The sequence below is a fragment of the Phyllostomus hastatus genome, unplaced genomic scaffold (genome assembly GCF_019186645.2).
Source record: "Phyllostomus hastatus isolate PE091 unplaced genomic scaffold, TTU_PhHast_1.1 phas_contig_17, whole genome shotgun sequence".
Lineage (NCBI taxonomy): Eukaryota > Metazoa > Chordata > Mammalia > Chiroptera > Phyllostomidae > Phyllostomus > Phyllostomus hastatus.
The window spans coordinates 19,224,339-19,246,996 of NW_025333664.1; the positions used below are offsets into that span (position 1 = coordinate 19,224,339).

General features: G+C 47.9%; 1 protein-coding gene across 1 annotated transcript; it reads right to left on the reverse strand.

Annotated features, from left to right (window-relative positions):
* Positions 1-550: 550 nt before the first annotated feature.
* On the reverse strand, positions 551-19,309 carry DYNLRB1 (dynein light chain roadblock-type 1). The gene is made up of 4 exons (XM_045832971.1): positions 19,209-19,309; positions 10,560-10,635; positions 4,401-4,568; positions 551-933 (listed from the first exon to the last, which is right to left on the reverse strand). The coding sequence occupies exons 1-4, from the start codon at positions 19,209-19,211 to the stop codon at positions 890-892; spliced, it is 291 nt and encodes a 96-aa protein (XP_045688927.1). The 5' UTR covers positions 19,212-19,309; the 3' UTR covers positions 551-889.
* Positions 19,310-22,658: the final 3,349 nt, after the last annotated feature.

The window sequence follows — 22,658 nt, forward strand, 5'->3', positions numbered from 1 at the left end:
AGCAGGCAGCTCCTGGGACCCCCACGCACGAACCCAAGGGAAGGCGGATGTGCACCCAGGACGAGCTCCCTCAGGTGAGTGCGACCGTCCAGGATTTCCTGGGAAGGCAGAGCAGAAAGGGCAGAACGTCTGGAGTCGCAGACCTGTGCTCCCAGGTGTGAGACCTCAGGCAAGTCCTTCCTAGACCCAACTTCCCCACTTTGAGGATGGGGCTCTGACACCTTCCGTAGGGTTCCATGAGGATGGTATGGGCCATGGCACATAACACACCAGGTACATTCTGGGCACTCGACACATATCACTTCTGTCCTTTCCCAAGGCAGTGTAAGAGAAAACATCTTTTACCACAAGACCCAGAAATCTGGGTGCCAACGATAAACCAGGCTCAGAGCGCGAGTGCGGCCACGGGGGCAGCGCGGAGCAGGCCTCCCAGGCCGCGGACCCATCTGCAGCAAGGCTGGAGGCGGCACCGGGCTCAGCCCTCAGGCCACGTGATGACATGGGGGAGCGAGGCCCTTTCAACCCAGTGTTTATAAAGATACACAGCGGGGCCAGTTTCAGTTATTTTTAGTCAAAGAAAAACAGCCTTTTCCGAGGGCAACAAAGTGGACTGAAGGTTAGAAGGAAGTGGGGTGTGGGCCTCTCACAAGCTCTTGCTCCAAAACCTGGACTTGAGGCAAGAGGGCCCTCCTGGGAACTCGGGGGGGCCGGCCAGCAGGGGGATGACTCTGGTGGGATGGGGTGGAGCTGCAGCCCACCGTGGCCACTTGATTGGTCTGCATGGGCTCTCAGGTGATTTCTACCTGCCAGTCAGTTGACATGATTAACACTATTATTATCCTTGGGGACACTGAATGGAGGACTGATGCGTGGAGCACAAGAGAGCGGCTTATTCAGTTGGATTCTGAATCACAATCAGGAAATAGTCTTTATCTGCAAAAGAGAAAAACGAAAACATATCATCAGTAAATGTAAAAAGGGAGAAAAACACACTAGAAAAGAAATAAATCACTATACCGCCCACCGCAGAACAGGCGGGGTGAGCACACAGTATTCGTGCTTGGGCCACTGCCAGCGGCTGGGAAACGGGAGGCACCTGCAGGTTTCCCGTGGGGACCTTTGCCAGCGCGACCCCGCAGGGCAGCCTCTTTCCCCATCGTCCCCGAACTAAGAGGGAGGTAGGGCACCGTCACTGGTTTCTGGGGTGGGGAAACTCAGGTTAGGAGAATTTCAGTAACTTGCCTGTGGCAGTGGTTCTCAGAATGGAATGACCTGGAGGGCTGGGCCCCACTCCCAGCTCTGTGGAGTCGGTAGGTCTGGGGCAGAGCCCGAGAATCTGTATTTTTAACACTCCTAGGTCATGTTCACGCTGCAGGTTCTGGGAGAACCAGCAGTTTAAGGTCACCCAGCCGGCTGGTGTCAAAGATGCAATTCCAACCTCGACCCCACTGCTCTTGGGTTAACGTCAGTCCTGTCACAGGCTGGATGAGAATATTTCAAAGGTGCCAGATCAAGGGGGCCAACGCTACCTGGGTCCCAGCTCTGGGGATCCAGCCCAGTAAGGAGGAATGTCCTTGGTGAAATCATCGCAGGTCCGAGGCCTCAGGGCTGAGCCTGGCTGCCCCTCCTTTTACAGATGAGGAAACTGGAGAAGCAGCGAGTTTGGGCTTGGCCCACTTCATCATCAAGTTGCAAACATTCATCGAGGCTTCCACGTGGCAGGCCCTGGGTCGACCATTTCTCACGGGGCACCTCAATGAACCCCCGAATTGCTCTATGAGGCACATACTAGTGTTTCTCATTTTACAAACGAGGACACTGAGGCTCGGAGAGTTAAATGGCTTGCAGAAACCAAGGCAAAAATGCAGGGTGGGGTAGCTGGGTCTGACGGCTTCCTGAACACAAGCAAAATGGCAGGACCTCGAGCACATCTGCTTCATGTCTGCTGATTTAGACCTAAAGCTTGCTTTCCCCATGATGGCTGGCTGACGGGACTGGGAAGAAGCAGATCTTATATGACTAATAGTTCCATGGCTAACAATCTGTGTAAGTAAAGATACATATCACTTCCTAATAAAAATAAAAATAATTAAAGCCACCTACAGAGGCAGACATAATTAGCAATAGTGTCTTTTCTTCCAAATAATCTAGCTATGAATTCAATAATATCACTCCAGGTGCTCTGTGGGGAGCAGAGTTTTAAAGCTTGAATAGGCTGACAACTTAGGGTTATATGCGCGAGGTTAGTAAGTGAGCACCAAAAGACAGTCTTAAAAACATCGCTCCACATGGGCTACCCTGGGCCAGGGTGGGGCGGAATGTGGTACGTACCCGTACATGGGGAACCAAACTGACACCACCTTCTGCTACTTGTGGTCTTCTCAGTTTGATCAATGAGGAAGATTAAGGTGGGAAGAAAGGGACCTGGGCCTCCTTCCTGGGCAGGGCCGCTCCAGGCTGCTCCCCGGTGCGGGTGCTAAGTACAGCCCCAGGAGGGCCCACCTGAAGGGCGCAGCAGCCAGGCCGGGGGACTGGCGCCCCCTACACAACCCCTAAGGCGATCCAGCCCAAATGCCTCAGAGGCTCTGCTCAGCAGCTCCTGACACAGCATTATTTCTCTGGCCGTTACCGAAGTGGGTGTAATCAAGGTGTTTTCATCCTAAATAACACGTCCCATGGGCATCCCTGGTCCCCAGCTCCACTGCTGGCCCCACCTCTAACCCCCACAGCGGGAGGGTCAGCAACAGAGGGAGGTTTATAAAGTCTTCATTTACTTATTCAACAAATATCTGTGAAATGCTTACTACGTGTTTACAAGTTTCTGTTTTTGGAATTGTCTAGAGGGGGAGATAAGACTTAAACATGCAGACAAACGGGCCGGTGAGCCAAGTGAAAAGGCAGGATGGGAGTGCAGCCAACAGCAGGGCGGCCTGTGTGAGGGCCAGGGCGAGGCTCCTAAAGGCGGCAGGGTGGCTGGAGAGGTGGTGAGGGTGTTCGAAGGACCACTCCTTGTGTTTAAGGCAATATGGCAAAGCCACACCCCGCCAGCATAACAAGGGGCGTGTGTGCGTGCCCCATGAGGATGTGAGTGCGAGACGGTGAGCCAGTGAGAGCACAAGGATACCCTCCCTCCCTTCAGGCCTCTCTGGGTGTCACCAGAGCCAGCGTCTGGTCACTTCACCCTCGCCTCCACTGACAAGGCTGTGCACCCAAAGGAGAACCTTTAACTGGACTCAAGCACCAACCACACCCATGAACTCTGAAAGCCTGTGGGCACCGAATTACCCCAGAATTCTGCAGCCAGTCTCTGCCATCTGTGTCGCCAAGCCCGGGGCATTAGTGTCCCTAGCCTCCCTACTGGCTCCTCCATCTAGGCCCCAATCACAGTCACATCACCTCCTGCCTTAAAAACCTCTGCTCACAGGGGCAAGTCCACGCAGCCCAGTTTGGTGTTGGAGGCCCTTTCTAAATTGGACACACGCCTCGCCTCCCTGTCCCTCCTGCACATACTCTGACGCCCCGGACGAACGGCCACGGCAGCCTGCCCGCATCATCGTGCGCGCTCAACTCTGTGGCTCGGCCCAGAAGAGAGGGACCGAGAGAAGCAGCAACTCGAAAACTGTCCCAGAGACTCTGCCCATGGTCTGTACATGCTGAGTGAGGGGGGGCAGGGTGGGTGGTCCTGCCGCCGCCGCCTGTGGTCCCCGGCCTCGTGGGCTCCTCCCAGGACGAGCATATCACCACCCTGGGAATGACCCTACACCCTGAAGACGGGTGTTGCACCACACAGCCAGCTCCGAAGTGCAAGCCAACACTCCACGTGAAACGAAAGCAGCGGCCAGTGCCGGCGCGGGGCGCGGGGGAGAGCTGGCTGTGTGGGACCCAGAGAGACAGCACTGTCGTTCAGAGGAGGGTAACTGAACCTTTTCTCAAAGACAAAATGACTATACGGTATTTTTGCCTTCCGCTTTGGTTTAAAATCCCTGAATCTTTTTTCCTTCAAACTTAGGCTCTCTTGCCCCTCCGCTTGCCTGCACTCTTTCCTGCGTCCTCAAGATGACACACCTCAGCTGAAACGTCCCCTCTTCTGGGAAGCTGCTGCCGACTGCCCCGGGCAGGCCTAATCACACCCTCTTCTACGTCCCAAAGCGCTCCCTGAACGCCTCACATCAAGGTGAGGGTTACACTGGGTCATGCTCACGAGTCTGTCTCCCCCCATGAGTCGTGGCTGGGGTGCCAGCCAGGGGCTGGACAGGCAGCAAGGCAACCACCTCTGCCCTTCAACTCTCCAGGCCTTTCTGCGGAACCTGAGCAGACACACCGTGCCAAGCCTTCTCCTCAAGCGGCACAGCGTGTGCTGTGACGGCCGAATCCTAGGAGGGGATGTGGAAGGCTCTTACCCGGGGCAACCATAATTTCATTTTTCTTGGAGCGAATTCGAAGGAAGGTGAGGTCGTTCTGGGGGTCAATTTCACGCACGGTGCTCCGGGCCTTCAAGATGAAGTTGTGCATGAGGCTGGCGTACTGTGTGGTGGTGGGGTTGTCCATGGTGCTCTTGATGGGGATGCCTGAGGGAGAGCAGACAGGCTGAGCGGGAGGCCGAGGCCCTTTCTGCCCAGCCCCACCCCCACACCCCCGATTCCACAGCACTGGACTGGCAGTGAACAGTCAACGCCACTATCCCCGGAGGCTTGGCGGGCACAGTGCTGAGCACCACTTCAAGTGCGTCACTGCCTGTCCCCAGAACCACTCTGAGGGTGGTGTCACCATCTCCACCTGCCGACGGGGCAACGGACTCTGGGCGGGAAGGCGGCCTGCTTACGGCCACAGAGCAGACAAGCGGTGGAGCCGGGACGCAGCGCAGGCCTGGGGGCTCCACCTGTAAGGCCGCACTGTCTTGACCGGTTCCTGGCGCTAAAAGGAGAGACTATCACTCAGGACACTTAGAACCCGGGCAAGGAGGACAACTCCTACAAGTCTATAACACCCAAGAGTAGGGAGAAAACAGCTCAGCTTGTGCCAAGACGTAAGCATCCCTAGTGTGTTGCTCATGTTCCCACCAAGGGAGGTTCAGGGCCCAGCTGTACACAGACTGTTTAGTTGCAGCCACTTCTCCAAATCAAACCCCGTTTCTCCGCCTGCACACGCCCTCGTAGACAGCATAGCTACGACTTTCAGAGAGCCCGCAAGTGGCCATTCCACTGATTTCACTGTGCCTCCACTGCTGGGTACTGAGGCTGGATTAAAAAAATTTTTATTTATTTTTTAAATACTCACCTGAGGGTCCACGGATTTTTAGAGAGAGGGGATGGAAGTGGGAGGGGGAGGAAGGGAAAGAGAGAGAAACATCCATCTGTTGCCTCCCACATACTCCCCGAACGGGCATTGAACCGCGACCCTTCGGTGGATGGGACGGCACTCCAACTGAGCCACGCCGGCCAGCGCTAAGGCTGGCTCGTTTACTGTGTTACTGTGTGACAAACACCACTGTTTTGAAGACTGTTTCCTCTCGCCGAACTACTCCATGGATCTCCCTTGCCGGACAGGGCCTGCTGTCATGGAGGGGAGGAACGGGACTCAGCCCGAGTGACCTCAGCCCACAAGTGGGGCATCAGGTGCCTGTGACTCACTGTGACATGCCACCAGGAGGCTCTGTCAGTGAGGCCCCAGGTGCCCACAGCTCACAGGCACTTGTGATGAATGTGATACACGTGGCTCCTCACACGTAAGTGGCTGGATTTGGGACGCAGGTCCTGCTCATCTGGTCCACGACTGACCAGCCTGAGGATCAGCCAAAAGCAGCCACCCTCAGGCCTACCCACAGGTGGCAAGAAACTGGCCCAGTCTTGTCTTCTGAGGGCACAGGAACACGACAGTGGGCAGAAGAGGACACAGAGCAAGAGAAGCAGCTGAGTCAGAGAGGCTGCTCTGAACCAACTGAAGCCGGAGAACAGGTTGTAGTACAGTAAAACCTTTCTGAGGATGGTGGTGTGAGCAGCTCGGGTGATGACTGAGTGGGAACTCTGAAGTCTGGTGACCTGAACTTATACCCCTGCTCTGCCCCCTCCTGGCCATGTGGCCTCAGACAAGCGGTCAAACTTCTCTACGCCTCCATTTCCTCATCTGTAAAATGCCTGTGCTTCAGAGTGCTGCTGTGAGGATTAAGTATGACTTAAGGATGTGCAGCGAGGCCCTTGCTGGTGTGGCTCAGTTCGTTGGAGCATCATCCCGTAGACTAAAAAGGGTGGGGATTTGATCTCCAGTCAGGGCGCATACCTAACTTTTGGGTTTGATCCCCGGCTGGGGCATGTGTTCGAGGCAACCAACCGATGCTTCTCTCCCTTCCTCTCTGTCCAGAATCAATACACATATTTTATGAAAAAAGAATACTTAGCAGGAGTATGCATGTACTAAATGTTGGTGGTTTAGCAATATCACCCACACAGTAAATCCCACCCCCCAGGTAACGTGAGAGGCAAGCCTCAAGGCCTGGCAAAGTTTAGATCAAACCCCTTGACCCTCTCTTTTATATACAAGGGCACCTACTCTCAGGTTCCTCTGCCTGGAACTTTCCTTTCTTCTCCTATTCTCTCGTAATTCCCCCTGGTCCCTGAGGCCTCCATCTTTTGGTGCCCGCTCCCACCCCCAGATGTGGTCAGTGCGCCGTTCTACCATCCCAGCACCACGCGATTTCCCTTCACAGTTACTTGAGTTTGACGTCACACCTTTACGGAGGTGACCCCTTACGTGTGTTCCCCAGCCAGGGCCAGGTCTGATTTGTTCACTGGTGTCCTTGGAGAAAATGCATTAAGCATTTATTGCCACCGATAAATGAGGAGTCACAAGGGCTACTTTCAGCAGTTTAGACATGTGTTTGACTACATTCCTACCAAGTGAAAGGGTGTGTAAAGGAGACAAGAATCGAACCACTTGCTGGCTCACATGAAAAACAAAAGAAGGCCCTGGCCGCGTAGCTCAGTTGGTTGACCGTTGTCCTGACACACCAAGGTAGTGGGTTCAATCCCTGGTCAGGGCACATACAAGAACCAACCAATGGCTGCATAAGTACATGGAACAACAAATCGATGTTTCTCTTTCTCTTTCCCTCTCTCTCTAATATCAACAAATAAAAACTAAAACAAAAACCACACGACCCAAAACAAAGAAAGAAAACACGAAGGTGGCAGTAGGGCAGGGACCAAAACTGGGGAGAATTTCAAAAAAGGTAAGAGATCATTGGGTGCCAGAGCTGGGGCACTGCCAAGACACCGCAGTGATGAGGCCGCCTGCCCCTAGGCCACTGCCTTCACAAATGGGGACCGTGCAGGCTGCAGAGCCGCTGGTCACCAGGGGGCACACTTTCTAACCCGAGACTCAGATCTGTCAGGCTGTACAGCCAGGTCCTTCCACCAAACCCAACCCCATCAATCAGCAATAAAAATTAACAAAACTTAACAGACGTTTATTACACACAGACTGTGTCAGCACTGTTCCAGGTGCCGGGGTACAGCCGTGAACACGGACACAAACCCCCAGCCTGTGGAGCTTACACATTTGAGTTGTTAGACCGCCCTGTGCTGGTAGCAGCAGAGGACAGCAGGGGGGCTGGAGAAGTACAAATGGACCAGAATGTTCCTTAAATTCTAAGTTGTCTTAAACTCAGACTTTTATCATGAAACATCATTGGCATCTGGCTAAGACAGAGATGTCAAAATGCAGGGGCAGGCTGTTGGTAAGTGTTAGAACAAGGTGTGGCATGAGTTCAGGGGCAAGAGTGACCACACGGGGCTGGGTGGTCAGGGAAGGCGGCCCACAGGAAGAGGCAACTGAGTTGATCGTCCTTAACTGGAAACTTCCAGATGGTCTAAAGGCCCCCTGAGCAGTGAATTCTGGCCATCCCCACCCACAGCTGGGTGACCTTGTCTCTCTCAACTTCAGGTTTCTTATCTGAAAAATAGGCAAACAGCCCTGGACGGTGTGGCTCAGTTGGCTGGAGCATTGCCCCACAGACCAAAAGGTTGGGGGTTCAATTCCTGGTCAGGGCACATACCTTACCTAGGTTGCAGGTTCAATACCCACTCAGGGTATATATGGGAGGCAACCAATTGTTTCTTTCTCACATCGATGCCTCTCTCGCACCCTCCCTTCCTTTCTTTCTAAAATCAATAAACACGTTAAAAAAATTTTTTTTAAATGAGAAAAACCCTGCCTTGCAGGGTCGCTGTGTGAAATGTAAATAAGATTGAAGAGTAAGTTCTATGAACGGGACACAAAAATAAACACACACAATGACTTTAACACTGCAATGGCATTTACTACTCTAAAAGCCTCCCTTAAAGGGGGGTAGTATGATTATATTTTACTGATGAGACACTGAAACAGAGAGGCAAAGTGGTTTTTCCAAGATTTCAAGCGCGTTTTCCTTGCCTCTCTTTCCTACACTCCAATGGCCCCTCTTTTGCTGCTGCAACTTGTTTCCTGAGGGGAAACACAAACCAAAACAAAACACACACCCAGGCAGTCTGGTTCTACAGCCCACATTCTCCATCACTGAGCAATACTGCCACATCATGCTCTGGCTGGTGTGGCTCAGTGGATTGAGCGCTGGACTGCGAACCCAAGGGTCGCTAGTTTGATTCCCAGTCAGGGCACATGCCTGGGTTCCAGGCCAGGTCCCTGGTGGGGGGCATGCGAGAGGCAACCACACGTTGATGTTTCTCTCTTTCTCCTTCCCTTCCCCTCTAAAAATAAATAAAATCTTTAAAAAAAAATACTGCCACATCAGTATACAAAAAAAAAAAAAAAAAGCTCATTAGTATCCAGAAGGTAAGCAGTTGGGGCTATAGTTTTCCAATGAAAACGTTCAACTTTTGGGCAGTTTTAAGGCAAGAATGGAGGCTTATGGTTTGCGAATACCACACTAGTGAAGGTCTAGGGGTCCCAGCTGGGGAGTCAGCTCCTGGGGCTGTTCCCTCCCATTTGGGGTCAAAAAGGTCCAGTCTCAGAAGACAGTCTCGCTCTGAGTGACATACACACAGTCCTTCAGGACTTGGACCGACTGCTCCACTCGGGGCAGCTGAGGCCTGACGGGGAGAAGGCGGAGGCCCAGGCCCGCCTGCTGCCCCCTAGCAGACCTAAGCTGGGGCCTGCTGCCCCTCCCAGTGCGCTGAGTGCTCCCACCCTGCTGCCTCCTTTACATGCGATGACCACATGGTCTAACAAGGGTTCGATAAAGCCGGGGAGCAGCCTCTGCCTCCCTCTGGGCTGGCCAGGGTCTAACGACTTGGAAAACAACACTCTAACTGAGGGCATGCCACCTCCACTTTGTCACCTTTGGTGACGTTCATTCTGCTTTACTAAAGAAGGCACTGTGGAGAACCTGGCCTTTCCAAAACAAGGCCCAGAACGGTGACACACACAGGGGCTCTCACGGGGCTCTCACGGGGCCTCGAACAACTCGAGACGAGTGAATACGCTGAACCAGGGAACTGACGAAGCCCAGCCGGGCGCCTGTGGGCCACAGACCTGCAGCGACCCCCTGGTCCTCACAGCGGTGCAAGAGAAGGCGCACCGGTGCCTCGGACAGACTCGGAAAGACACCTTGGCTCTGTGGTGGCACGCAAGTCAACTGATTTCTCGACTCAAGCTTTCTCCACGGCAAAATGGAGAAAGGGCTGCTTTAAGGGATAACTGAAACAGAGTGTCTGTAAAGCACCAGTCCGTGGCCTGGCACAGAACAGGCAGGGGAGAAACGTTAGCCTCCCTCTTCGCCATGTCTACAGCAGCTTGGGAAAATTAGTGTCTGAACTCTTCTAGTTGTTGACATAACCTTCCAGAAGAGAAGGGAAAACTACGGGCATAAAGAAGTTGATAAGAGTGTCACCTAGCAAAAAAGTGGAAACAATATAAAATGGGGGATAGTTCAATCAACGTTGTACTGGCAGTTAAAAAAAACTTGTTTATGTAAACCATGAAGCAAAACAAGCAAACTTCATGAGTAAACATATGCAAAAGATAACAACTATAGTCTTGGCTGGTGTGGCTTAGTGGAATGAGTGCCAGCCTGCGAACTGAAAGGTCATGGGTTTGATGCCCAGTCAGGGCACACGCCTGGGTTGTGGGCCAGGTCCCTAGTTGAGGGTGTTCGAGAGGCAACCCACTGATGTATCTCTTGCACACAGATGTTTCTCTCCCTCTCTTCCTCTACTAAAAATAAAATCTTTAAAAAAGATGTATAAATTAGAAACTCAAACTCCCTTAAAAGTAAAAAAAAAAAAAGAGAAACAGCTATAATTATGGCGAAGAGAAAACGCACCCGAACAAGGGCCGAAAAGCACGGCACACTGAAAAGGGTGATCTGTCAGGGCAGTGGGATTGAGTGGCCTTTCCTTTATTAAAACGGAGAATTCAGTAATAGTGCTAGGCCAACGCAGGTGTTTTAAAAAGGGTGAAAATTCATGCACATGAAGGGGCTTGGTAAGCAGCAAGTGCTGTGCTGTGTTCGGGCCGTTTTCTGGGGCCCGCCTGAGTCCTGGTCACGGTCGGAGGGGAGGGCGTACCTTCTGTGTTCACCACGATGATTCCCTGCACTCCTTTCTGGCTCTGAAGTCGCTTCAGTGTCTCCTCCACCTCTGCCTGCCAGAAAGGACAAGACCAAGGTTAGGAGGGGCCAGGAGAGCTGGATTAACTTCCTCATACCCTGGCAGATGAATCACACATTTGTTTTCCAACAACAAACAAGTAACACCTGGACACGTGGCACCTCCACAAAGCTCTCCAGGCGTGTTTAGAGTGGTTCCCAAGCCTCCAGCAGCACCAAAGTCATCTGTTCACACCCCTGGCATAGGGCAGGGCTCCTCTGGGCCCTTTGCCTACCAGGCACTATTACCCCTCCTGCCTCAGCTATTTGGGAGCAGAACAATGATGCCATTCCTGGGAGTATAGACACATCCATGACTCACATATCTGGTACACCTAGGGGACAGGACGACGACGATGATCTGAAAAAAACCCAAACAGTGGTATCTAACAGGAAGGAGACACTGTCATTTGCAGCCCAAACAGCACAACTGAAAACATTCCAAAGGAAGCAAAATGACCCCATGAGGATAGACTCAGTGACTTAATAAGCTAGTGTCTGAGATAGTATAACATGTGGCTCACAGCCACAGGAAATGGGCCTGGGGTTGGGGCTCATTAATCCTGATTCTCCAGAAAGTAGTCCGAGTGGGATGCTCTGACGCACGGGATCTGTAAGCAGAGGGGACGATCAGACATTTGGTTCCCTGCCATGCAAGGCCTTCTATGTCATCACGTGCATCTTTCACCCTACACCCCACTCTTTCATCTGCATGCCCACACCTCTGTTTCCACGTTTTTTTATACCAACAAGGCCTCTTCTCTGGTGAAATCCAACAAATTCTTCTGGACATTTAAGACATCGCCTCCTTCAAAAACCTTTACTGATCCCCAACTCAGTGGAGTCTACCACTTATGACTCTGCAACTCTCCACTGTACCTTTCTGGAGATATACAGAATGGTCTGCAGAACAGAAACTCAATATAACAAGTGCCCAGCTGAAGCCAGCCTAACTCTTCCTGTGGACGGAAACTGGCTTTGCAGTGGGCTGGTTCTCTGAAGGCCCCTCCAGATGGGTCCAGAATCCAGCCAGAAACCCCAAAGGCTAAGAGTTAGACTATGTTAGAAATAGAGGCTCCATTCTCCAAAAAAGTGGTTCCACACCCCCAGAAGCTCATGAGTTGGCCTGGGAGGAGGAGCTTCTAAACAGTGGATGGAGACAGCACAATGAACTACTGTCTTTCTAGTAGGAAAAAGGCTAACATTCCAGTCACTGCCACCCACTCCCCTATGATGTAAGAATACTCAAATGCTAGAGAGAGGGGCAAACAAGTTCCTCCTACAAAGTAGCCTGTCACCTCTAAAACCTGGAGCCTGTGTGAAAGGACAAGGCTACATGAGAGTACAGTACAGTGGGTCATGCATGGAAGAAAGAGATCAGAATTCACTCAGAGGACTCACTGAGTTCCTACTATGTACTATTGTGGAGAGGTGGGGTGAAGTGTGATATGATCACCACAGTACTCTGTCTGACCTGGTAACCTTCCTGGAAAATCATCCTAAGGAAATAATCCAGAGAAGTAGAAAAACACAGCAAGATTCAGTGACATCAGCATTAGCAAAAAGCAGAAAGGGCCACAAATGCCCAATAATTAGGGAAAAGGCCAAATAAATTATGGAATGTACATTTCACAGGAATATATTGGTTTGGCCAGAAAGTTTGTTTGATTTTTTCCCATAAGATGGCCCTAGTAGTGCTTAGTTGTCTTTAACTTCATTTGAAACAATTTTATTAGATTGTATTGTGACAGCTGTCATAGTGGTGTGAATCAAAAATAAAACATCAAAACTGGTGAATTTTTGTGTGGCCATTTTAATATTGAAGATGGAAGAAAAGAGGCAACATTTTGGCATATTGTGCTTTATTTATTTCAAGAAAGTTAAAAACACAACTGAAATGCAAAAAAACATTTGTGCAGTATATGGAGAAGGTGCTGTGACTGATCAAATGTGTCAAAAGTGGTTTGCAAAGTTTTGTGCTGGAGATTTCTTTCTGGAAGATGCTCGATGGTTGGGTAGACCAGCTGAAGCTGATAGCAATCAAATCAAGACATTAATTGAGATCAACACTATGCCACTCGGGAGATAGCTGACATACTCAAAATAGCCAAATCAATAAAGTTATTGGTGAAAATGAAATATATATGTGCCTTTTCCACTTTAATAACTTTATTTTTAGAAAGAGGGGAAGGGAGCAAGAGAGGGACAGACACATCAACGTGTGGTTGCCTCTCATGTGCCCCCTACTGGAGACCTGGCCTGCAACCCAGGCATGTACCCTGACTGGGAATCAAACCAGCGACCCTTCGGTTTGCAGGCCAGCACTCAATCCACTGAGTCACACCAGCTAGGGTGTATGTGTCTTTTACGGAAAAAACCATAGGGACTTTTTGGCCAACCCAATAATACACACAGTAACAATGATGATCAGAATAAACCACAGAAGGTTTATGATGTAACTTTACATAAAAACAGCTAAATGCAAAAATGAAGTGCTTGGTGACTGCAACCACATGAAAACAAGAAGGTTAGGGGGTTATGAAAAATAAAACACATCGAGAGAAGGGAATTCTAGATAAAGCGGTTTTTTTTCAAAACAGCCTTTTTATTCCCTTGTTTCTACTTAAAGACATTTTTTAACCCCCCTCGGTGTATCCAAGAGTGAGATCTCTGTCTGATATGGGACTATAGGGCTCTGACGTGCTCAACATTATAAGAATAAGAATATATAATAAGTTGGATGACAATTTAGGATAGCTCAATCTGCAACCAACCTGAGGAAGAGGAAAGAACTAAAACTAAATCGAGGTCCAAAATATCTTCTGGAGGATGGAGAGTGGGGCTAAAATGAAAAAGGATAAAGTCTCACAAAACTGCTCTTCATTTAATAACTTATGGGTGCCTCCTATGCCAGACATTGTTTTAGACCTGGGGATGCCATAGTGAACAAAACATAACAAACATCCCCGCCCTCACGAAGCTGGTATTTGGGGGTGGGGAGTCAGACATTAAACAAACAAAAAAGTAAACTATAAATGAATCAGATACAGTATGGAAGGAGGATCTATCTGGAAGGTAGGGGCTGATGGTAATTTTAAATGAAGTAGTCAGAGAAGTCCTCACTAAGGTGATAGCTGAGTCAAGGTTTGAAGGATAAGAGGGAGCTGACCATGCGGAGACTTCCAGGGAGAGAGTTCCGGACAGCACAGAGGACGAGTACAAGAGCCTGGAGGCAGGCGAGTGGCAGCTCCAGGAAAAGCAAAGGAGCCGCTGCGCTGCGGCTGAAGTGCAGTGAGTTCCAGGTGGCCGAATGAGAGAGGTAAGCAGGATCAGATCAGATTTCAGAGGGTCTGGTAGGCCATAGTAATGACTTTGGCTTTTAGTATGAATGACCTGGGGGGCCACTGGCAAGGTTTTGATGTTTCAAAAGGCAGCTCTGGCTGCTGTACAGAGAATGGACTGCAGGGGGCAGGCACAGCCTGCTTGAGCAAGGTGCCCTAAGCATGTGACGCTCCCTCTCAAGGATGCAACCTTCTCCCTCGCTCACGACTTGATGTAACTGATTCCAAACCCTTTGGAACGTTACGTTCATGCGCCTCCTTGGAAGACCTTCTCTGACATCTACCCTTCTAGGTATTCTTGGCACCCTGCCTTCATAGCACTTATCACAATGGAGTGTAAATGCCTGTCTCTTATCTATCTCCTCCAGACCCAAAGCACCCTGGGAACAGGGACTTAGACCTTCTAGACCTAGTATCTGGCACCGTTTAGGCTCAATGCTTAGGGAATAAATAAAAAGCATTTCTACAACTGTTTTACAAAAATTGACCTTTCTAAGTATAGGACAGGGGACAAGGCCTTACAGTACCCAGTGTAAATAAGAGCTAGGGTTTTAGGTAGTCCTAAATTTAATAAGAACCGGTCACTGACGTCTGGTTGCTTAAAGTAAACACACACTTACCAAGAAGGAGGTACAAGTATACGATGACTATTCAGCACCTGCTACATGTCAGATATTGGGATGAACGTTTTCAGACATACCTGTCCTCTGACCCTCCCATGGTAAGTATGATTCCCATATTACAGAGAAGAAACAGAGGTGCAGATGAAGAGTTTTGCCCTAGGACACATAGGTCAAGAGGAACTGAATATACTTTTGACAATAACTGATGAGGTCCCTGCATCATCAAACCATATTCTGGTAGAAGAGAACTTTAAATAACAAGTGACCAAGATTCCCGCAGGGCACAGGGACAGGGGAGGGCAGCAGGGGAATGCTAATCTGGCTAGTGTGGTCAGCAACACCTGAGGATGAAATCCTTAAACCAAGAACTACATGATGAGCAAGTAAAGCACTCCAGGCAATGGGATAAAAGCAAAGGCAGAGAACCAGGAACAAATTCAGCATTTTCAAGGAACAGAGGTGACTGTATTGCCACATTTTTTTGATTCTTTGCTAATCTGATAGGCAAAGACCAAATAATAGAAAGCCAACCTTTCTTTAATTTTTAAGAGTTATCAGTAAAGTTAAAATGGAATTTACTGATCGCATCTCTCTTCTTTTGAGTCTCCTGACTTTTCTGCAAATCTACTGATTTTCAGAAACTCTTGTATTGGGTTAGCCAAAAAGTCTGTATGTTTTTTTCAATAAAATAAAAAGACACATTTTTCATTTCATCAGTATGTCGGCTATCTCCCGTGTGGCACCGTTTTCAACTAATGTCTCCATTTGATCACTATCAACTTCAACTGGTCTACCTGACCACAGAGCATCACCCAGTGAGAAATTTCCAGCACAAAACTTCATAAACCACTTTTGACACCTTTGATCAGTCACAGCACCTTCTCCATACACTGCACAAATGTTTCTTTTGCATTTCAGTTGTGTTTTTACCTTTCTTGAAATAATAAAGCACAATATGCCAAAAATGTTGCATATTTTCTTCCATCTTCGATATTAAAATGTCTCCACAAAAATTCACCAATTTTGATGTTTTATTTTTGATGCACACAGATATGACAGCTGTCACAATACAATCTAACAAAACTATTTCAAATGAAGTTAAAGGCAACTAAGCTCTACTAGCGCCATCTTACAGAAAAAAAAACAAACAAACTTTTTGGCCAACCTAATATGTTAGAAATAATAGACTTTTGTCCATCATATAAATTACACTTCCCCTATTTTTTCATTTAATCTTTTGATTTTTTTCAGTAATCAGGAGTTAACAATTTTTATACAGTCAAAATATTTTATTTCTGTAAGAGCAGAGAATAGCTTCTCTACCTGACCCCAACCAGCAGGGTAGGGTAAGGCCTGCATGAGTGAGTGCTGGCCATGGAGTCTAAGCACTCTCTGTGAGGCACAGGGCACCAGCTACCCGTCTGGGTTCAGAAGACATTGTTTAAAACAAACTTCAAGTTCAGCACTACAGGAGAAAAAAAAAAAAAAGAAAGGAAGGGGGGGTGAGAAAGAGAGGAAGGGAGGGAGGGGAAAACAAATGATGCCAACTCCCCCCTTCCCCCCAACAAGCCGCAACAGGGACATTTGCAGATGGAAAAGGACAGTTCTACTCAGGCGTCCAAGTCATGCCAGCTCTGCCTTAAACTCAGTCTGTTATCCCTTCAGTGCTAGTGCATGGGTACCAGTAATGTCTGGTTAGACATGCAGCCCTGCACAGTCAGCTCACAGAGAGCACCCAACTGGTGTCCTCAGGATTCTGGGTATGTAGGACTATCCTATCAACATGGTGTCTGCAACAGAGAAAGGACAAAGCTCTGGGGTTATCAGTTCCCAGGGTGCGTGTTGCTGACAGATGGAAATGTAAGTAGTAATAAAACTCCAGGATTATTTATTGGTTCAGCATAGGAGAAATAACCATCTGAAGCAAATGATTCACAAGGGAACTGTGACCAATTTGACTACTAACCATAAAAATTAGAATTTTGCCCTGGCTGGTGTGGCTCAGTGGATTGAGTCCCAGCCGGCAAAGCAAGGGCTGGCTGGTTCAATTCCCAGTCAGGGCACATGCCAGTGTTGCAGGCCAGGTCCTGGTCGGGGGTGCAGAAGAGGCAACTACACACTGTTGTTTCTCTCCTTCTCTTCCCCTCTAAAAATAAATAAATAAAATCTTTGAGTGTTTTTGAATTTTTATAAAAGAATGAATCAAAAGGACACAAAACATCTGTATCAAATAGAACAAACAAAAGAGTGATTCCAAAACATCACACAAAGCAATTAAGAAAACTAGCATGTCTTTAAAAGTTAAGAGGACAAAAATAATACTAGTAGAAAATACACCTAAGAGAAATTACAAACACATAGAAAAATGTTCATTGTTCCCTGTAAATAAAGAAATGAAAAATGATAGCAATGCTGAGGTAATTTTTTTTCATGTTGGCAATGTTATGGCAAAATTGGTACAAAGGCAATATGACTTTTTGGGATAGCTACAGGATAACACTATTTCAAGTACCAAAAAGTATTGGTCCTTTCACCTCAAAAATTCTTTTCTTGACACTTTTGCCTATGGAAATAATCTGATAAACTTTATTTTTATTTTTGTGGTAAACTTTTTTTAAAAAAGAAAAATAAATTGTACACAGTCAGAAGCATTCATTACAGCACTAAGCTCTACTAGCAAAGAACTAGAAGCAACACGAATGTACACCAGGGGAATGGTTTGGCAAATGGTACAGCCAATTCACTGATTATGACACAGCACAAAGTTATTCATCACAAAGATGATGCAGCAACAAGGTTAAACCAAACAAAAAAGAAAAACTATCATATACATCTCAAAAAATACACATATTTAAACAAAGACAAGGGAGAACATACAGAAATGAAAATAGTTGTGTGGTGGAGTAAAACCGGTTGAGAATTATGGATGATCATCATTCTACAGGGCGACTTGGCAGTTTCCACCAAAGTGTAGAATAGGCATGCCAGAAGTACCACTTCTAGGAATCTATCCTACATAAACAGTAATCACTAGCATGAATGTTAAAAAAAAAAAAAGAGAGAGAGACAAGAACAGTTACTGCAGCCTTGTCTGAAAACTGTAAATCACTGAAATGTATATACTGCAACGGCATACTATACAGTCCTTAAAACAGAATAAAGTATATCTGTTATACTGATGTGGAAAAATATTTGATATTTTTAAATGAAGAGTAAGTTGCAGAACACGTCTATACACAGCCTAACGTAAACTTAGTATCTATAAACGTGTGCTCCCGTTTCACGCAATGGAATAGCTCACATGTAAGTGTGCTTATGCACTGGAGCAATCTGGAAGGAAACACACCCAGGTGCCAACAGTTGTTACCACAGGGGAATGAGACGGTTCCTACATCATATACTTCGGTACTGCTTGAATTTTCTAAGTCTGTTTTGTTCTTAGGAATATAAACACAACGGCATGGTAAAAGTAGCGGTGAGCTACAACTGGTGTGAGAAAAAGAAGGGACACATACATGCTCAAATAAGACATACAAAAAACTAACAATGTTTCAGAAGAGACTGAGGCTAGGCGGGTAAGGGTTCAGTGGGAGATTGATGTGAAATAAAACATGATGCGCAAGACAAAGTTACTTATGTTCGAAGCATTAGCACATATTTTTCGTGATGTAAAGACATTCTTTGAAGAGTAATAAATGAAGAAATCAGACTCCACAACTGTACATTAAGAGCTAAACCCAATGCAGCAAAAACTGAAGAGAAAAACACTATATGCTAATATAAGCAGTTGTCTCTAGATTATGGCACTGTTTCTTTTTCCTTTTCAATTTTTCTTACAGACTTTAAATTTTTAAGTAAGATTTTTGAAAAGTAACACATTCACATAGCTAAATATTTAAAAGGTCTTTCTAAGTTTTTTTACAGGTTGGGAGGATTAAAGACACGAAAAAAACAAACTTGTAAAGGCGTTAAGGAGCCCGCAGCTCCAGCCAGCAAGCAGGGATCCCCCAGGGCGGACCCGCCCTTTTCTGATTCAGGCAACCAAGTCCCAGCGGCGCCAAAGAACCACAAGGACAAAAAGGCAGGAGTCAGCTTCGAGGGTTCCAATCCACTTCCGCCATTTCCTGGGACAAAGCACTAGGTTTCCCCAGGTTTTGGACTTCAAGTGTGTAAAATCGAGGACGATACCGTATCTGTCTCACAGAGACGTGGTGAGGAGGAAAGCCAAACTACACACAGCGCTTTTAGTGCCTCAAACAAATTAATCTTCCAGGAAACCCTATCGCTATTGTTGTACTCGCGCAACAGGCCCAGGATACTAGGATGCACCGGCCGCTGGCCCGGCTTCCCCATCTCCCTCAGATCTCAGCTAAGGCCTGAGCTTCCACTTCCGGTCAAGGGGCAGCGGGATGCCCTGGCCCCGCCAGAGTCCCCTCCGTCGGGGTCTGGAGGCCCACCCCACTCGCGTTCCGCCCTCCGTCAGCTTGGACCCAAACCAGCCCCGCGCACGGACACTCCCGGAGGATGGAAGGCTAGGGGCACAGTGGGGCGTCCCTGGTCGGCCAGATTCCCACCGCCAGCCGCGGGCTAAACAAACACACTCACCATCTCGGACCGATCGGGTAGCTCCGGGTCTCCACAGCACAGCCCAGTCCGGAGGAATTTCTGCGCCTGCTCAAAACATCACGTCAAAACGGACAGCTTTAGTAGCCAATCAGGAGCCAGCGTAAGGCGGATGGGCAGGCAGACCTTAGACCCCTCCCCCAGGGCTCGTGGGAAATCTGCCCTCCGCCTTCCGAAAGCGAAGAACCAGGGAGTGTTTTAATTATGGAGAATTCTCTGCGCTAGCAGTGCCGGAGAGATGCTGGTTCTCGCTGTCGGAAGAGGCAGGCTTTCAACTGTCTACGAGGCCTGGCTCTGAAAGGCCTAGGGGGAGGGTTGTCGGAGAGTATGAGAGCGAGGAGGGGGGGGGGCGTTGCTGAGACACCCCCATCCCCTCTGCGTCCATATTGAGGCAAAGTGAAGTGCAAAGCCAAAATGTGCTGAAGATATGCGAGAGTCCGCGATTTGGTCTGGACTCCAAGCGTCTCTGGGTTCTCAGAGCGACCCTCTTGGGAATATGAGGCAAAGTGAAGCGCGAAGCCAAAATGTGCTGAAGATATGCGAGAGTCCGCGATTTGGTCTGGACTCCAAGCGTCTCTGGGTTCTCAGAGCGACCCTGTTGGGAATATTCCATGCAGGCTCGGAGATGAAGTGGCTAGGGCTGGCCTGGGAGTCTGCAAACTTAGGGCTCAGCCCCATCCCTGTGTTACCTGGAAGAAGCCACTTCACATCTCTACGCTCCCTCCTTTTCTTACCTTTAGAAGGAGGACCCTTCTTTCCAAAGCTCCATGTTGTCCTCTCCCGCCCCCTCGCTTTCTACTCCCGCAGACCATAAAATTTTCTAGGTTTTGTAGCGAAAAGTAATTTGTTAAAACAACTGCCGTTTAGTGAACCTTGTGCCTCATCGCCGGCCTGAACACTTAATGCGTGCTATCGCAAGGAGCCTCAGCATCCCTTCACAAATGTTTCTTCGAGGCACTGGAGCTGGCTGAATTCAACACAGATGATTTTCATTCCACTTAGCCTCTCTTTAACTGGGGAAGGAGTTGGTGCTCCTTTCAAGGGTGTCTTGTACTACAGTGAGTTGACAGGCAATCTGGCAGACACCATTTTAACTGTATGATCGATGATAACATTACTGGTAATGGGACAGATATATTGATGTCTGCCCCTATATCATACACTAAGGGCACATCACCTCTGTGGTATTTTTCACAAAAATCCATGGCCTTACTCCGAGAAAACATTAAACCAAATTTGAGGGACATTTTACAAAGTATCTAACCAGAACTCTTCAAAAAATGTCAAGGTCATGAAAGAATGAGGAACTGTCACAGACTGGAGGAAACAGAAAAATGTGATTGGTAGAAAAATTGGTGAAATCTGATTAAGGCTGTAGTTTAGTGTTACTTTACTTATGTCAGTTACTAGTTTTGAAAACTAACAAGTTATACAGGATGTTAACATTGGGGAAAGGTGGGTGAAGGGTGTGCAGGATCTCTCTACACTATCTTTGCAACAGTTCTGTCTCTAAGGGTCTGCAGAGACTGGATCTCAGAACATCTTGGAAAATAAGCACACAAGGGATCACCACCCTCTTGAATATGGAGAACCAGGTTGAGAGGGCTGAAGGGATTTCACAAGATTACAATCACAGATGCAAAACAGAGCCTGACCAGTAGTTCATGTGACTGGAGCCAGAATGAGGGGGAAGGAGGAGTTGGAGATAATTGTTGGCTTTGAATGAATGGCAGGTTTCTGAGTTCTGGAGTTTATTCTGTGTTAATGGAGGAATCATTGTAAGATTTTAAGCAGGGAAGAAGCATGAGACTAAGGTCTTCCACAGGTCATCTGAGGCTGCACAGATGGAGTGCAGGGGAGAGAATAAAAGCAATGACAAGAAGTCGCTACATTCAACCAGGGATGAAGATGTGGGCTGTGACAATGAGAACATCTCTGAGAGAAGTGATTCAAAAGACGTTTTGGAGGTAGGTTTGACAGGATTTGGAAAACAATTGGATGGAGCAGCTGAATCAACTATGGAAGACTACAAGGGTTGCAGTGTATGGGTAGCAGTATAGCAAAATGTGTAAGCATGCAGCCTTTGGAGTCAGTCCAGATTCCAGTTTGCCCTCTCACTAATTAATAGCTCTGTACACTTCAAGTTAATCACTTTGATCATTTTTTTAACCTGTAAAATAGAGATAATTATCCCTCTCTGAGAATGGCTAGGAAGATTAAAAGACTGCATGCAGTGTATCTATGTTTGGGACATAGTAGTAAGTGTTGACAGTTGTCCTGAGACAAAGTGAATATAGTCGTGGTATTAGTTGCTAGGATAGCAAAGACAAAGAGAGACCAACATGTCTTTCTGAGGTCTCCCCTGAAGACCCTCCTTCTCCTTGTCAACCAGGAAGTTCCCCCTGGATCCTCCCCATGAATGTCCTGACACGAAGAAGTCCTGTAGACACACAGTAATTAACAACTGAAATAGACCAGGACAGCTTTCTGTTCTTGAGTTATACAATGTGAGATTGTGTAAGTTCAGGTAACAGCTGCCAGTCAGCAACAGCTGAGTCCCAGGTCGCAGTTTGGGGCCGGAGAGTCAAATGGTCACTAAGAACAATTACTTATTTTCCCATGGAAGATTTTCTCATGCTGTGGGGAACACCCCTTCCCCTCTTTTCCTAGCTATACTAAGGCTAGAGTTTTCTGCTTATATGGGACAGATTAAAGAGGAGAGGGTATACTACTTCTCAGCACTGGTGAGGAACCTGCAGTTTCTGTCCTCCAGTCACTGTTAGATCAGCATATGTATTAAGAAATCCCACTTACATCCCTAGCTGTAACTCAGTGGACTGAGTGCCAGCTGCAAACCAAAGGGTCATCGGCTTGGTTCCCAGTCAGGGCACGTGCCTGGGTTGTGGGCCAGGTCCCTAGTGGGGGCCACGTGAGAGGCAACCACACATTGATGTTTCTCTTCCTCTTTCTCCCTCCCTTCCCCTCTAAAAAGAAATAAAACCTTTAAATAAAAAATTATAAAAAAATAAATCCCACTTCCTTTAGCCTCTCTCCACTGGTTCTCTTTTAAATGAGCTTGATCACCTTGTTTCCCCATAAGAAAAAGGTCTACTGAAGCTAGTGAGCAGAAAAGCTTACGGAGAGCAGTGAGTCTTGGTAGCTAGCTGGTGGTTCTACTCAGCACCCATGGCTAAGGTCCTGACTTAGAGCACCTGTAGCTGTCTCAGAAAAGCAGATGTCTTCATCTTGGTTCTCTTCACAACACCAAATCTCACCTTGGTGGATCTTTCTGTTTTTTTGGGGGTTTTTTTGGTCATACCCCTTCTACAGTACAGTTAGGCTGTAACCCAGCCACTTACAAAAGCAGTCGGAAATCTGTAAGATCTGGTCTTTTCTACAGTTGGGGAAACCTTACAAGACTACAGAAAAATG

Bases quoted from the DNA above. Each gene is read 5' to 3' on its own strand.
- DYNLRB1 (XM_045832971.1), bottom strand. The intron at 4,569-10,559 runs GTACGCCCTCCC...GCTCTCCCTCAG, and splicing joins CATCGTGGTGAACACAGAAG to GCATCCCCATCAAGAGCACC. The intron at 934-4,400 runs GTAAGAGCCTTC...TCTCTTTTGCAG, and splicing joins TGAAATTATGGTTGCCCCGG to ATAAAGACTATTTCCTGATT.